Raw genomic sequence first — 16312 nt, 5'->3', positions numbered from 1 at the left:
TAAGTTCAAGTGACTGTACATACTCTTTACTTTTCTAATTTATTCTTTGCTGTAAATAGAAAAATGAAACGCATAAGGATTAAAAGAAGTGAAGAGTAGTTGATTTAAAAGCAGCAAATGATGCAGCTTTAAGTGATGTTAAGATAGAAATAGGTGAAGAATGTACTGGTGTATGGGTAGAAAAAGATATTCTTAAAATGTTTTGAATTGTGTACAGGCAAACCCCTTTATTCATAGCCTCGGTATTCGTAACCCCGTTTATCTGCAATCAATTTATTGTTACCCATTTCCACTATTCGCAATGGTTGCCCCGTTTATTCGCAAATTCTTACAAGCAAAAATTTTGAACCGCGTGCCTCAACCGTAGCGTAGGACAACGTGTGTACGTATTCCTCCGCCATACGCTCCCGCTCGCCTCAGTCTCACATGTGCTGGCGTATATTTTGTGTGACCTCGCAGTTGTGTTTTGTGTGATCTCACAATGCCTAAGCGACCAGCTACTAAAACTTCCAGCAATGTTGCTAAGAGATCACCACTGATATTAAAGAAAAGGGTGAGACTGATAGTGGAACGCCAATGTATACGTGCGCACTCAAGGAAACATAGTCATTTATCTTAAGAATATGTACAAAAGATTCATTATTGTTTATTACTGAATATGTATTTGATTAAAGTTAATGTTTATATATGTGAAATGAACAATGCAATTCATTAATAATACGTAGAATATTAAAACACACACTAGGAGACAAGATGGCATTGTTTTCGTGATTGATGATGGTTCTACATAAGAAACTGAAGAAAATAAGACCATGGTTGTAGCTGTAGTGAACTTAATGAAAAATAATTGAATACCTGTATGTATATTTTAAGTAATGTTACTTAATGTTAATAAATAGAACACTAGAAGTAGCTAACCACTAATGATAAAGAAATAAAGCGTGACGATTGGGAACGCTAATGTATGTACAGTAAGTGCGTACCTGTGAAAACATATCGTCATTTCTCTACATATGAATATGAAAGCAACACTTATTTACTGTTCATATATGTTTTAAATAATATTTACGAATGTAAAACAGAAATTCTACTCGCCAATGGTGGTAAAGTCTAAAACATAAGGACAGCCAATGAATATTGTATGAGTTTTTACTCAGATGATTAATTCATCAGGTTCAACTCTGGCTGAAGCTGTAGCTTTCCATAAAGCTGTTGCTGAAACTGTTGCTGAACCTGAAGTTGTTGTTGAAGCTGCTTGTGATGCTGAATTTGATGGTGTAGCTGAAGTTGGTGGTTTAGGCCTTCGGATAATAAAGCTGTTGAAAGAACCTTGCACAGCTGCTTTCTTTTCTCATTATACATCTTTATGTAGAGGTCATTTGCATTTATTTAAATTTTAATGCTTTTTTCTGTTAATGGATCCACTTCAGAAAATATCTTCATTGCTTGCTCCATATAATATCCACAGACCTCTCACCTTTTTCATATCGTTTTAACACATCTAGTTTCTCAGCTAAGCTTATACACTTTCTATTAGCTTTTGTAACAACACTTCCATCACTTGCTCATAGGAATGCAAAAATGCTGTAAGAAACCTGCGTAAGTTTTTCTCTTTTTCCTGTTCAGATGCGTGAAAACAAAGGGCCCGCCAGCTGCGATTGTTTACACTAGTGATGCTGGCTTCACCACTAACAAGCTCGGCAGCCTTTGTCTGCAAGGCTTGTTTTTTTTGTTTTTTTAATATTAGGATTTAGTTATTATTTATACGGAAATTTAATGTTTTTTTTTTCATTGTAAATACAAAGAAAATAATGGCGTGAATTAAATTGGGTCCTAAATTAACCAGTGTCTGATATACGAATCTTCATTAGTTGAACCGTCGTTATCGGAGGCTTTACTGTACCAGTTATGCAGTAGTTAATATTTTACTGGGAATGACTAAACTGATGTGTTTGTGGATGAGTGAATGTTATGCTTCCTGATCCTTCTTCCAGGTGTTGGTGGTATTGGTATGGGCATCAAGGTGGTATCTGGTTCTGGTCAGTTACAAAGTTCACCCTCATGCCAGCCCTCACAGCAACAACAACAACAGCAGCAGCAGCAGCAGCAACAACAACAACAACAGCAGCAGCAGCAACAACAACAGCAGCACCAGAGCCAAGGACAAGGCCAGCCTCGTCCCCCACGCTCTCGCACCAATGTGGCGCTGCAAGCAATTATGAAGAGGAACTCGGCCATGCAAGAAGCCAAACAGGTAAAAGAATGAACACCAATTATGTGTGGTGGACTACTACATAAATGTCGAGTATCAACAGAGTTATACTGATAAACATTTGTAATTCCTTTCCGATGGTCCAGAATCATTGATAGTTGTTGCAAGTCCCAAGTGAGAACCAAGAAGAAAGTTATTGTTAGATCTTGAATGGGCTTTATTAAATTACTTTTGTGTAGGAATTCATTAGAAATTATTAAGTCATAAAAATACTGCATAATATTACCATGGCTGTTATACAGTAATATCTCCATTAGCTGGACTCCCTCTTAACCAGAACTCTCCGATAGCCAAAATTTAAATTTTCTCTGAAAATCGTTCCCAAAGTCGGAATTTTCTGGAAAATTCTGTCTTTGGGAACGATTTCCGAGGGGCATATTTTCTGGAAAATTATGAAAAAATTTTCCCAGTGTCCGGAAAATTCCCAGGATGGGGTAGTTTTTTTTCCAGGTTTGAGAGATGAAAATCAGACGCATTTTCCGCTACTTGGAAAATTCCGGGGATGAGGGATTTTTTTCCAGCTTTGAAAGGTGATGTAATGCGCAATTTCTGGAACTTTGGAGAACATTTTTCCATTACCCGGGAATGGGGGATTTTTTCAGCTTTGAGTCATCTCGTCACCCGGAAATCTCTCATTCCCAGAAGTGCTCTGCACCAATTGTTCCGGCTAACAGAGATATCACTGTACTATTAATTTCTAGAGTTAAGCTTTTATCAAGTAAGGCATATTAGCTTAACTCAAGTTGTAATTATTGTAATGGGGAGGAAGGCATTTGTTCTTGTCACCTTCAAAATGATGGTGAAATGGAATGAGTTTGATTACTGTGTAAATTTTTTTTATTTAACCTGACCCATTTATATATTGAGGGATACCTGTATCTTCATTTAGTATTGATATTTTTCAGTCTTCCATGATTAGTTTGTAAGGAACTAGAAGAGATTTTCTTTTTTCTTTCTCTCTCTCTCTTATGAGAATTAATGTTTAGAAACAACTTAAAAATTACAGCTAGAATAAAAAGTGCTCATAATTAACACCAAGCAATGTATAAGCAGTGTAAGGTTGACTGCTGTATTATGAAAACTGTTGAACCCCAATTTAATGTTTCTTGAAAAGAGAATCCAATAGCAGAAATCCCATTAGATAAAAATAATTGTGTTTTCTCTCTTCTGACTGGTAAATAATGATGCTCTAGCTAATGGAACCTTGCACAAATTTATATGGATACAGGACCTAATTATTCATTGACTAAAATATAATGAAACAGCACTTAATTGAAATGACTTTATACAAAGACTTTGTACTATACTGTATTTATTATTGTTTATATATCTTGTAATCTTACCAGTATGCTGTATTCAAGCTGGCTTTCCACATTCAGCATATTTCCTAAACTTTTTTTTTGCCTTTGACCAACCAGTACTCAAGATATCTGCTCAAAACATGTGCATGTTGTTCTTTCTGTTACTTATTAAAGCAGCTACCAGTTTTTGCTGTAGATTTAAGGTTATGTGAAAAGAACAAGAGTTGACTCACTTAATAAGTGTGAGGGATAATGGAAGTAAAGAAACCTAATTATACAAAAAAGTAGTAATAGGAAGTCACAAGAGGTAGTTAGTATCAGAATCATCTATGTAGAAATTTTAATGTTCCTGGATGCCTGGATAGGATTGTTTCTTGATTCCATACGTGAGAGATTGATATTGAGAATACCTGTACTACCAATTAACAAAGAAATACTTTTGATGAAATGTAATAAATGTGTAGCAAAATATTTTCCTTCACATTTGCAGGTAACTTTTAAGACTCCCTCCCCAGCCATCTCTCCAAATCCATCTGAAGCTTCCAGTGACAGTCATCGTAGCCAACTTTCCACCCCACCACTGATGCCTCCCAGTTCTCAGCGAGATCCCATGTCAAGTTCCCCCATGCCTCATCATCTTGGACAAATGTATCAGATTAACACACCACCTCAGGGACAAGGAACTTCATTTGTACGACAGAACCAACCCACTGAAAATAATTTTTCAAATCAACAACACCAGCAATTTGGAGGACAACCTCCTTGGGGAGGAGTAAGTGGAATGAGTGGAAATGTCCCTTCCCAGCATGGCATCGGTCGACCTCTACATCAACAAAACCAACCCATGAACTCTGGACCAAACTTCAATATGCAAAGAAATGGCAGTGGGCCATCTCCACAAAATGTTCTACAGCAACAGATGCCAACATCCACACCCAGTCATTCTGACATACTAACAGCAGGTGTGTTTAACAGACCACCTCTAGAGGGCTTCCATCAACTTAGTGGACCTGTTCCACCGAGGCCAGGAGTAGATATATCAAATAGAATGCGAGAGCCAGCACCCAGAATGCTGGAAATGATGGGGATGACACGTGCGCCTCCTTCCTTTGGACCAGTGGAGGGATTGGGAAACCCATGTAGGATGCGCCCTCCAGGCACGGAAGGCCAAGGGTTAGAGAATTCTCCTCGCATGACTCAGGCACCATTTAGACCACATCAGGAAATGGATCCAGTCACTTCTCAAGCCAAGATGAATCATATAACCCATCCATTACTCTCACCTGGAGCTATGAATGCACATCTTTATGGTATGGATGGCAGGCAGAATGTCAGTGGATCTAGTGGTCCTGGAGTGTCAGGTCCCAGGAATATGTTTGGTGAAAGTGACATGGGACCACCACGGGGCCCAGGACTATCACCACCCATGGGGATGGGCTGGGGTCCAGGGCACAATGAAGGCAAAAGCTATATGAATCATCCTCCTCCTACTTTGGCAAATCTTTTGCAGCAACATGCCCCAGTTGATATAAGGCTCAACCTACCTATGGATCACAGTTCAGATCAGCTCAATCCTGGGTTAGCCAGGCTACCTGGTGGTCCCTCAGTACACAACCCTGCCATGAACACTCGCAGCCCTCCTGGTGTAGGCCCACTTGGTGCAGTTCCCCTCGGTATACTCTCCATGCCTTCCACACAACCCCCAGGCTCCATACCTCACAACCAACCACCCAGAGGACAGCAGTCATTTATGCAAGAGGTTAGTGTTGTTTTCTATTTATTATTTCAAATATATGTTTGCATTAAAAACAGATTATAAAGTACTGTAAAAGAATTACTGTGATGGTCCCCAGGTCGAGCTGCACTTATAACAGTGCGATGGGTCAGTGGTTGGATTCCAGGGGACTCCCAGTCCACCCAGCTATATTTTGATAACTGTATACAAGCTGGGAAAATTATGTCAGTGGTACAGAGTCGGCCACACTGCCTATTGGTGAACCGAAGGCTTTATTGTACAGTGGGTTGTATCCATACTGTCCCCAAGGGAAAGTCATGTCTTTAGGACCCACTTTCACTTTATATTGTAAAAACTTATATTTAAAGGGTTATTTAAGATTTACCATATGCCTAATGTTTCATAGATGTTGGCCAAGAAGCAGTTTATATAATTTTTATCCCCTAGGTAGAAATAAATAGTAAAATTCTGTGTAGTCATCAATCAGGTCTGCTAATTTTTCATCTATTTTTTTTTAAATAATTTCTCTGGAAATGCATATTGCTATTGATCCACCTTCCTTACCGGTAATGTGGCCATTGTACTGTAGTTAAACAGTATTAGTACTCCCTCTTTATCGACGGGGGTTACGTTCTGTAAACGGCCGTCGATAAAGAAACCGTCGATACCGTGATGGTTACGTAATTTTTCTAACTATTATTAGCATATGTTGAATAAATGTACCTTTAAGCATTAATGCGTTTCCTTTACGCATAACCTTAAATAATAGTGTATAAATAATAATATAATAAGTGGACAAAAATACTAGCAAACTTACGATTTCATTTATTGAAGTGAACATCGGTCCTTACAGTAAACAAAACAGTGTACAGTACAGTAAAAGTCCAAAAATCCGGATGCCCAAGGCAAATTGTTTACCATTTATTATTACAACACTTTACACTGAAACGCGGGTAGTTTCAACAAAAATATTGTATATTTCCATTCAAGTATTTATTCAAGTCAATTAGGAGGAAATATTATTGTAATACAACAGTTTTTTAACTAAACCATTCGAAAAGTGATTACGGTAACATCTTTTGAACGAAAGAAAGCGCAAGTCATTGTTTTCGTCACGATTTGATCCCACTTTCCACTGTAATACGTACGTAATTTCAACAAAAATATTACATTTCCGTGAATGAATTATATCAAGCACAGTATGAATAGAATATCATTGTAATATAACAGAATTTTAACCGAAAACTATTAAAAAAACGAGTAACATCTCAAGAACATCGGAAGCTTAGGTAAAGTCTTTTGTTTTCGTCATGTATTTTATCCTATTTTACATTGAAATACGTCACGTTTCCACAAAACTACTATTTATTTCCGAGAATATATTCATTCAGGCGCAGTTTAGGTAAAATATACGTGTGATGTAATAATTTTTTAACTGAAAACGATTCGAAAAACACGTAGCCTCTAGCCCTGTTCAAGGAGAAGACTGGGAGAAGCTGTTTGGTGCTGCAGACGATGACAAGGAAAATGATTTTGATGGATTTTAATGAAAATATTCAGAAATATGGTATCGTAATATTTATTCAAGTCAATTAGGATATTATTGTAATACAATACAACAGTTTTTTAACTAAACCATTCGAAAAGTGATTACGGTAACATCTTTTGAACGAAAGAAAGCGCAAGTCATTGTTTTCGTCACGATTTGATCCCACTTTCCACTGTAATACGTACGTCATTTTAGCAAAAATATTACATTTCCGTGAATGTATTATATCAAGCACAGTATGAATAGAATATCATTGTAATATAACAGAATTTTAACCGAAAACTATTAAAAAAACGAGTAACATCTCAAGAACATCGGAAGCTTAGGTAAAGTCTTTTGTTTTCGTCATGTATTTTATCCTATTTTACATTGAAATACGTCACGTTTCCACAAAACTACTATTTATCTCCGAGAATATATTCATTCAGGCGCAGTTTAGGTAAAATAGACGAGTGATGTAATAGTTTTTTAACTGAAAACGATTCGAAAAACACGTACCCTCTAGCCCTGTTCAAGGAGAGGACTGGGAGAAGCTGTTTGGTGCCAAAATAAAAATCCGGCTAAATAATCCGTCGATAATCGAAACCGTCCATAAAAAATCCGTCGATAAAGAGGGAGTACTGTACAGTATTATCAACTTCCTTAAAAAGGATTAAATATAATTTTTTATTGTTTTTATTTACCATTACCTGTACAGTATCTCATTTTATAGGGTGGTGAAGGTGATGGACCTTCAGGCAACACATATTCACTCTTCAGTCCCATGAGTGGAGGCAGCATGGGTATGGGAGCTGGTCCCAGTCGCACAGTCCCTCATCCCCTTTACCCAAGCAATTCACAGCCAAGTGGACAACAGGTAAAGTCAGTCATAAATAGATCACTTTTCTTTTATAAGGAAAATTTTTTAATAGTTTCAAATTACACATGATTGAAACATTCATAGTAATTAAAAGTATGATGCATTATTTGCAACCACCTCTTGCATCACAACAATAACCAGAGCTCAACAGTTGCCAGTTACTCTCCTCCTCTCTTCATAGACTCATTACACAGCACCCGTGATGAGTACAGCTTTTTTTCATTTGTAGGATTTCCTTGATTTCTCTAATGATGCAGTTATTGGGTTAAGGAGGACTAAAGGAGAAGGGATAGTCCATAGGAATTACAGGAATACAGTATTTATGAGTTAAATCTTGGCATGAGCCACTTGCTCCTACAATCACATATGACTGAGACAGGTTTAAGTACAGTAGTATAGTACAGTTTTACAACACAACTGATAGGGACATAAATGAATAGTGTGAGTAAATTTAGGGAGGATAAAAACAATAGCAATGTGTCCATGAGTGAGATAAGAGAGGGATGATAAGGTGGTGAAGTGATTAAGAAAGGTGTGTGTGTAGGAAAGAGAGTCTAGTGTGTACTACAGTTAGGTGTGCTTGGAGAAGAATGCAAATGGCTTCCAGCTGGATGGATATGGATAGATAGACCTACAGTTAAAATTATTTTTATTTCTTTTTTGGATTAGGAAAGATGAAATCCTGGTGCAGCATCTGGAAATATTTTTATACTAAGTTGCAGTTATCTGTAATTTTATTTGATACATAAGTTAAAGTGTTTAGTAATATTGATACAAAGATAAAATGAGAAACTTTACTCATTATCACAGTCGCTGTGGTCTGGTCCTGGCCCATCTCCACTGGAGCGTCTCCTAGAGCAGAAGAAGTACAGCAATGTTCCTAAGTGAGGTAGGGATGAATCGTCCGGATGGAATTAAACGTAACAGATACCACTTTGCGACCCCACCACGGGTGCACGGCAGAGCAGAATCACCACCGTTTATACGGTCGGCGATGAGTCGAGTGGCACGGTACAGCTGAGCTTCCAATATTGCATATAGCATAGCTCGCAGTGCCCTCAGGTTTACTCACTGCTGGACAGGACTGGGGCAAGCAGTCGTAGAACAATGTCATAGTCTGGGTGACTGGGGCATGTATACGTAGAGCTCTGTATTTATAACTGTGAGGAGATTGGCAAGGAAAATCCCTTGATGGCAGTTTACTGAAGCTCGAATTCTCTGTGCTGTGAGTAATAGCATCAACTGCAGTTGTGACATCAACTTGGGTTGTCTGTGCAGCTGATGACTTGGCACACGAAGAATGTAGCTCAGCCGTTTTACTTGAGATATTTCCCTCCCGAAACTCCTGTGGCTAAGGTCGTTTCTGATTGTTCAGATGTTGAAAGTAAGTTGTGAATACATGTAAGTTCCTCAAGAAAGTAGGGATACACATTGATATGCCAATCTTTTACATAGGATATGTATCAGACAGTTATTAGCCACAGATTGTAGGTCTTTGTTCTTCTTGGCCTTTTGTCATATTATAGTCTATAATATAATTATGTGATATGTTTCATCATTAAAAACAGGATTTAGGTCATGATGTGATGGGTTTGTCAGCACGTAATGCAGTTATTACAGCCATGTAATAAATAGGACAAGAGTGCAGCATCAGTACTTAACCATATTATTCATTGGTTTCCTCATTCACTAGTTATTCTCTATACAGACATAATACTATATTTTGTTTTGTAATGTACATTCTAACTTGAGTGAAATAAACCTTCCACAAGTAAATCAGTGAGTTTTACTCTGTGTAGCCAAAAATTTTCCAGAATTTTCCAAAAAAATTCCGAAATTTTTTGGAAAATTTTCAGAAATTTTCAGAAATTTTTCCCAATATTTCTAAAAATTTTCCAAAAATTTTCCAAGCCTAGGTAGGGCCACTGGGAGCGTGGCAGCTCCTGGCTGGGCCCGGGAGTGCCGCTGTACCTGGGAGAACCCTTTGGAGCACTAGCGCCCCTTGGAGGGCCCCTGGAAGCGCCACCGCCACTGAGAGGGCCCCTGGGTGCATCCACTGTCCCTGAGAAAGCCCCTGGGAGCGCCGCATATCCCTTGGAGACCCACTGAGAGCGCAGCCGTTCATGGGATGGCCCCTAGGAGTGCCACTGGCCCTTAGAGAGCCCATGGAGGTGCCGCTGGCATGCCGCCATCCCAGGGAGTGCCCCTGGGAGTACTCCTAGGGGCGCAACTGCCCCTAGCAGGGCCCTTGGGGTCGCCACCATCTCTGTCAGGACTCCTGGGAGCGCCACCGCACCTGACAGGGACCCTGGGGGTGCAAGCGCCCCTGGCAGGGCTCCTGGGGCGCCAGTGCCCCTGGTCAATGCCCCTAGGGGTGCCAACGTCCCTATGAGGGCCTGTGGAGGCACTGCCCTGAATGGGAACGTCCCTGGGAGCACCGCTGTCCCTGGTAGAGCCCCTGGAGTCGCCAGCACCAATAACGGGTCTTGGGGGTGCCAACACCCCTGGGAAGACCGCAGGGGGGGGGGGATGACGCCGTCCATGCCAGGGCCCCTGGGGGCGCCACCGCCCTTAAGAGGGCCGCTGTGGGTAGCACCGCTCCTGGCACGGTCCCCTGGAGCCCTGTGGTCCCTTGGAGGGCCCCTGAAGGCGCCTCCGCCCCTGGCAGGACCCCTGGAAGCCCCACCGTCCCTCGGATGGCTCCTTGGCGGCAATCCACCAAGGGACCCTACCAAGGATTCTCAGGGGCTCTTTGGCATGCTTGTTCGCTGTCATATATATTACCTACTTAAAGAAGTCACTTACTTAACTATGATTGGTGGGCTATTCTATTAACCCAGTAAATTACAGCCAATAGGAGAAGAGCACAACACCCTAACTTATGTTTTCCTGTTGGATATTATTCTCTTTTGCCTTCTTCAGAATGCGATGATACTGGAAATGTGACGGGTAGTGTATTTATTTAACGTTGCATCATATCCCAGAGTTCTAAATAGCGCAGAAACTACTGCACCCAGGGACCCTACTTCTGTCTCTCGGATAGACCCTGGGGTCCTAGCGCACCTGGATGAGCCCCTGGAGGGGCCACTATCCCTGGGATAATCCCCTGGGGGCGCCGCAAGCCTTGGTAGGGCCCCTGGGAATGTGGCAGCTCCTGGCTGGGCCCGGGAGTGCTGCTTTCGATCTTAAAATGACCACTTCGAATTTTGTTTCTTCCCTCTAGCTTTACGATCTTTCCCTTGTGTTTTGATGAGAGGAAGAAGAAGAAGAATAAGAAGGATTAGTGTTTTGATGAGAGGAAGAAGAAGAAGGTTTAAGGGGTAACTATTATATATCATCACAGAAAACTAAGAAGGGGTAACTATTATATTCCATCGCATAAAACTAAGAAGGGGTAACTATTATATTTCGTGACCGAACTCTAAGAAGGGGTAACTATTATATTTAATCCCATAAAACAATTATATTCAATGATATCTCTAGTTTTTGTGAAAATATCTTTTATAAGATCATTGCATTAATTAGTAAATATGAAACAGAGTATGCTATTAAAAGCCTTATTGATTATTCATGTAATTAATTAAGCAATTACATACATTCGTGCAACTCGCCAAAAAGGTGGCATCCTAAAGTAATATAAGTAAACTAGGCTTCAGGGGCCAGGGTTGGGGACAGGGGCGAAAAAAAATGACCACTTCAAATTTTGTTTCTTCCCTCTAGCTTTCGATCTTAAAATGACCACTTCAAATTTTGTTTCTTCCCTCTAGCTTTCGATCTTAAAATGACCACTTCGAATTTTGTTTCTTCCCTCTAGCTTTCGATCTTTCCCTTGTGTTTTGATGAGAGGAAGAAGAAGAAGAATAAGAAGGATTAGTGTTTTGATGAGAGGAAGAAGAAGAAGGTTTAAGGGGTAACTATTATATATCATCACAGAAAACTAAGAAGGGGTAACTATTATATTCCATCGCATAAAACTAAGAAGGGGTAACTATTATATTTCGTGACCGAACTCTAAGGGGTAACTATTATATTTAATCCCATAAAACAATTATATTCAATGATATCTCTAGTTTTTGTGAAAATATCTTTTATAAGATCATTGCATTAATTAGTAAATATGAAACAGAGTATGCTATTAAAAGCCTTATTGATTATTCATGTAATTAATTAAGCAATTACATACATTCGTGCAACTCGCCAAAAAGGTGGCATCCTAAAGTAATATAAGTAAACTAGGCTTCAGGGGGCAGGGTTGGGGACAGGGCGAAAAAAATGACTACTTCCAAATTTGTTTCTTCCATCTAGCTTTCGGATCTTAAAATGACCCCTTCGAATTTTGTTTCTTCCCTCTATCTTTCAATCTTTCCCTTGTGTTTTGATGAGAGGAAGAAGAAGAAGAATAAGAAGGATTAGTGTTTTGATGAGAGGAAGAAGGTTTAAGGGGTAACTATTATATTTCATCACAGAAAACTGTGAAGGGGTAACTATTATATTTCATGACAGAACTCAAAGGGGGGGGGAACTATTATATTTTATCCCATAAAACAATTATATTTAATAATTTCACTAGATTCTGTGAAAGTATCTTTTATAAGAACATTGCATTAACTTGTAATTATAAAATAGAATATGGCATTAAAGTGTTATTTGATTATTACTGTAATTAATTATGTAATTACATAAATTCGTGTAACTCGCCCAAATGGAGGCATCGTAAAGTAATATAAGTAAACTAGGTTTCAGGGGGTAAGGTTGGGGACAGGTGGCGAAAATTAACCACCTCTTCAAATTTTGTTTCTTCCATCTAGCCTTCGATCTTAAAATGACCACTTCGAATTTTGTTTCTTCCCTCTAGCTTTCGATCTTTCCCTTGCGTTTTGATGAGAGGAAGAAGAAGAAGAATAAGAAGGATTAGTGTTTTGATGAGAGGAAGAAGAAGAAGGTTTAAGGGGTAACTATTATATTTCATCACAGAAAACTGTGAAGGGGTAACTATTATATTTCATGACAGAACTCAAAGGGGGGGGGGGAACTATTATATTTTATCCCATAAAACAATTGTATTTAATAATTTCACTAGATTCTGTGAAAGTATCCTTTATAAGAACATTGCATTAACTTGTAATTATAAAATAGAATATGGCATTAAAGTGTTATTTGATTATTACTGTAATTAATTATGTAATTACATAAAATCGTGCAACTCGCCCAAATGATGGCATCCTAAAGTAATATAAGTAAACTAGGTTTCAGGGGGCAGGGTTGGGGACAGGTGGCGAAAATTAACCACCCCTTCAAACTTTGTTTCTTCCATCTAGCCTTCGATCTTAAAATGACCACTTCGAATTTTGTTTCTTCCCTCTAGCTTTCGATCTTTCCCTGGTGTTTTGATGAGAGGAAGAAGAAGAATAAGAAGGATTAGTGTTTTGATGAGAGGAAGAAGAAGAAGGTTTAAGGGGTAACTATTATATTTCATCACAGAAAACTAAGAAGGGGTAACTATTATATTTCATGACAGAACTCAAAGGGAGGGGGGGTAACTATTATATTTTATCCCATAAAACAATTATAATTAATGATTTCACTAGTTTTTGTGAAAGTATCTTTTATAAGATCATTGCATTAATTAGTATATATAAAATAGAGTATGCTATTAAAAGTCTTGTTGATTATTCATGTATTTAATGAAGTAATTACATAAATTCATGTAGGTCGTCGAAATGGTGGCATCGTAAAGTAATATAAGTAAACTAGGCTTCAGGGGGCAGGGTTGGGGACAGGGGCGAAAATTAACCACCCCTTCAAATTTTGTTTCTTCCATCTAGCTATCGATCTTAAAATGACCACTTCGAATTTTGTTTCTTCCCTCTAGCTTTCAATCTTTCCCTGGTGTTTTGATGAGAGGAAGAAGGATTAGTGTTTTGATGAGAGGAAGAAGAAGAAGGTTTAAGGGGTAACTATTATATTTCATCACAGAAAACTAAGAAGGGGTAACTATTATATTTCATGACAGAACTCAAAGGGAGGGGGGGTAACTATTATATTTTATCCCATAAAACCATTATATTTACTAATTTCACTAGATTCTGTGAAAGTATCTTTTATAAGAACATTGCATTAATTTGTAAATATAAAATAGAATATGGCATTAAAAGTCTTGTTGATTATTCATGTATTTAAATGGGGCACAGCATAACCATGTGGTCGTCGAAATGGTGGCATCGTAAAGTACATAAGTAAACTAGGGCTTCAGGGCAGGGTTGGGGACAGGGGCGAAAAATTAACCACCCTTCAAATTTTGTTTCTTCCATCTTAGCTATCGATCTTAAAATGACCACTTGAATTTTGTTTTCTTCCTCTCTAGCTGATCTTCCCGGTGTTTTGATGGAGAGGAAGAAGAAGAATAAGAAGGATAGTGTTTTGATGAGAGGAAGAAGAAGAAGGTTTAAGGGGGTAACTATTATATTTCATCACAGAAAACTAAGAAGGGGTAACTATTATACTTCATGACAGAACTCAAAGGGAGGGGGGGGTAACTATTATATTTTATCCCATAAACAATTATATAATTAATGATTTCACTAGTTTTGTGAAAGTATCTTTTATAAGATCATTGCATTAATTAGTATATATAAAATAGAGTATGCTATTAAAAGTCTTGTTGATTATTCATGTATTTAATGAAGTAATTACATAAATTCATGTAGGTCGTCGAAATGGTGGCATCGTAAAGTAATATAAGTAAACTAGGCTTCAGGGGGCAGGGTTGGGGACAGGGGCGAAAATTAACCACCCCTTCAAATTTTGTTTCTTCCATCTAGCTATCGATCTTAAAATGACCACTTCGAATTTTGTTTCTTCCCTCTAGCTTTCGATCTTTCCCTGGTGTTTTGATGAGAGGAAGAAGAAGAATAAGAAGGATTAGTGTTTTGATGAGAGGAAGAAGAAGAAGGTTTAAGGGGTAACTATTATATTTCATCACAGAAAACTAAGAAGGGGTAACTATTATATTTCATGACAGAACTCAAAGGGAGGGGGGGGGTAACTATTATATTTTATCCCATAAAACAATTATAATTAATGATTTCACTAGTTTTTGTGAAAGTATCTTTTATAAGATCATTGCATTAATTAGTATATATAAAATAGAGTATGCTATTAAAAGTCTTGTTGATTATTCATGTATTTAATGAAGTAATTACATAAACTAAGGCGTAGGTCGTCGAAATGGTGGCATCGTAAAGCAATATAAGTAAACTAGGCTTCAGGGGCAGGGTTGTGGACAGGGCGAAAATTAACCACCCCTTCAAATTTAGTTTCTTCCATCTAGCTATCGATCTTAAAATGACCACCTCGAATTTTGTTTCTTCCCTCTAGCTTTCGATCTTTCCCTTGTGTTTTGATGAGAGGAAGAAGAAGAATAAGAAGGATTAGTGTTTTGATGAGAGGAAGAAGAAGAAGGTTTAAGGGGTAACTATTATATTTCATCATAGAAAACTAAGAAGGGGTAACTATTATATTCCATCACAGGAAAGTAAGGGGTAACTATTATATTTCATGACAGAACTCTAAGAAGGGGTAACTATTATATTTAATCCCATAAAACAATTATAATTAATGATTTCACTAGTTTTCGTGAAAGTATCTTTTATAAGATCATTGCATTAATTAGTAAATATGAAATAGAGTATGCTATTAAAAGCCTTATTGATTATTCATGTAATTAATTAAGTAATTACATAAATTCGTGTAACTCGCCAAAAAGGGGGCATCCTAAAGTAATATAAGTAAACTAGGTTTCAGGGGGCAGGGTTGGGGACAGGTGGCGAAAATTAACCACCCCTTCAAATTTAGTTTCTTCCATCTAGCTATCGATCTTAAAATGACCACCTCGAATTTTGTTTCTTCCCTCTAGCTTTCGATCTTTCCCTGGTGTTTTGATGAGAGGAAGAAGAAGAAGAATAAGAAGGATTAGTGTTTTGATGAGAGGAAGAAGAAGAAGGTTTAAGGGGTAACTATTATATATCATCACAGAAAACTAAGAAGGGGTAACTATTATATTCCATCGCATAAAACTAAGAAGGGGTAACTATTATATTTCGTGACCGAACTCTAAGGGGTAACTATTATATTTAATCCCATAAAACAATTATATTCAATGATATCTCTAGTTTTTGTGAAAATATCTTTTATAAGATCATTGCATTAATTAGTAAATATGAAACAGAGTATGCTATTAAAAGCCTTATTGATTATTCATGTAATTAATTAAGCAATTACATACATTCGTGCAACTCGCCAAAAAGGTGGCATCCTAAAGTAATATAAGTAAACTAGGCTTCAGGGGGCAGGGTTGGGGACAGGGGCGAAAAAAAATGACCACTTCAAATTTTGTTTCTTCCATCTAGCTTTCGATCTTAAAATGACCACTTCGAATTTTGTTTCTTCCCTCTAGCTTTCGATCTTTCCCTTGTGTTTTGATGAGAGGAAGAAGAAGAATATGAAGGATTAATGTTTTGATGAGAGGAAGAAGAAGAAGGTTTAAGGGGTAACTATTATATATCATCACAGAAAACTAAGAAGGGGTAACTATTAT

General features: G+C 38.0%; 2 protein-coding genes across 2 annotated transcripts; both read left to right on the top strand.

The window, feature by feature from the left end:
* Positions 1-1994: 1994 nt before the first annotated feature.
* On the top strand, positions 1995-9492 carry LOC121863566 (protein SMG7-like; the record flags this gene model as incomplete). Its single annotated transcript, XM_042362267.1, is given in 4 exon segments — positions 1995-2254; positions 4064-5332; positions 7570-7713; positions 8527-9492. Coding segments are annotated over 4 exon segments (1751 nt in total), but the record flags the coding sequence as incomplete, so codon positions are not given.
* On the top strand, positions 9092-10551 carry LOC121863634 (tetra-peptide repeat homeobox protein 1-like). The gene is made up of 2 exons (XM_042362388.1): positions 9092-9100; positions 9856-10551. The coding sequence occupies exons 1-2, from the start codon at positions 9092-9094 to the stop codon at positions 10549-10551; spliced, it is 705 nt and encodes a 234-aa protein (XP_042218322.1).
* Positions 10552-16312: the final 5761 nt, after the last annotated feature.

Source organism: Homarus americanus, unplaced genomic scaffold (assembly GCF_018991925.1).
Source record: "Homarus americanus isolate GMGI-L3 unplaced genomic scaffold, GMGI_Hamer_2.0 scaffold41366, whole genome shotgun sequence".
In the NCBI taxonomy this organism is placed as follows: Eukaryota; Metazoa; Arthropoda; class Malacostraca; order Decapoda; family Nephropidae; genus Homarus; species Homarus americanus.
The sequence above is the reverse complement of the archived record's forward strand: the minus strand, read 5'-3'. Positions and strand labels throughout refer to the sequence as shown.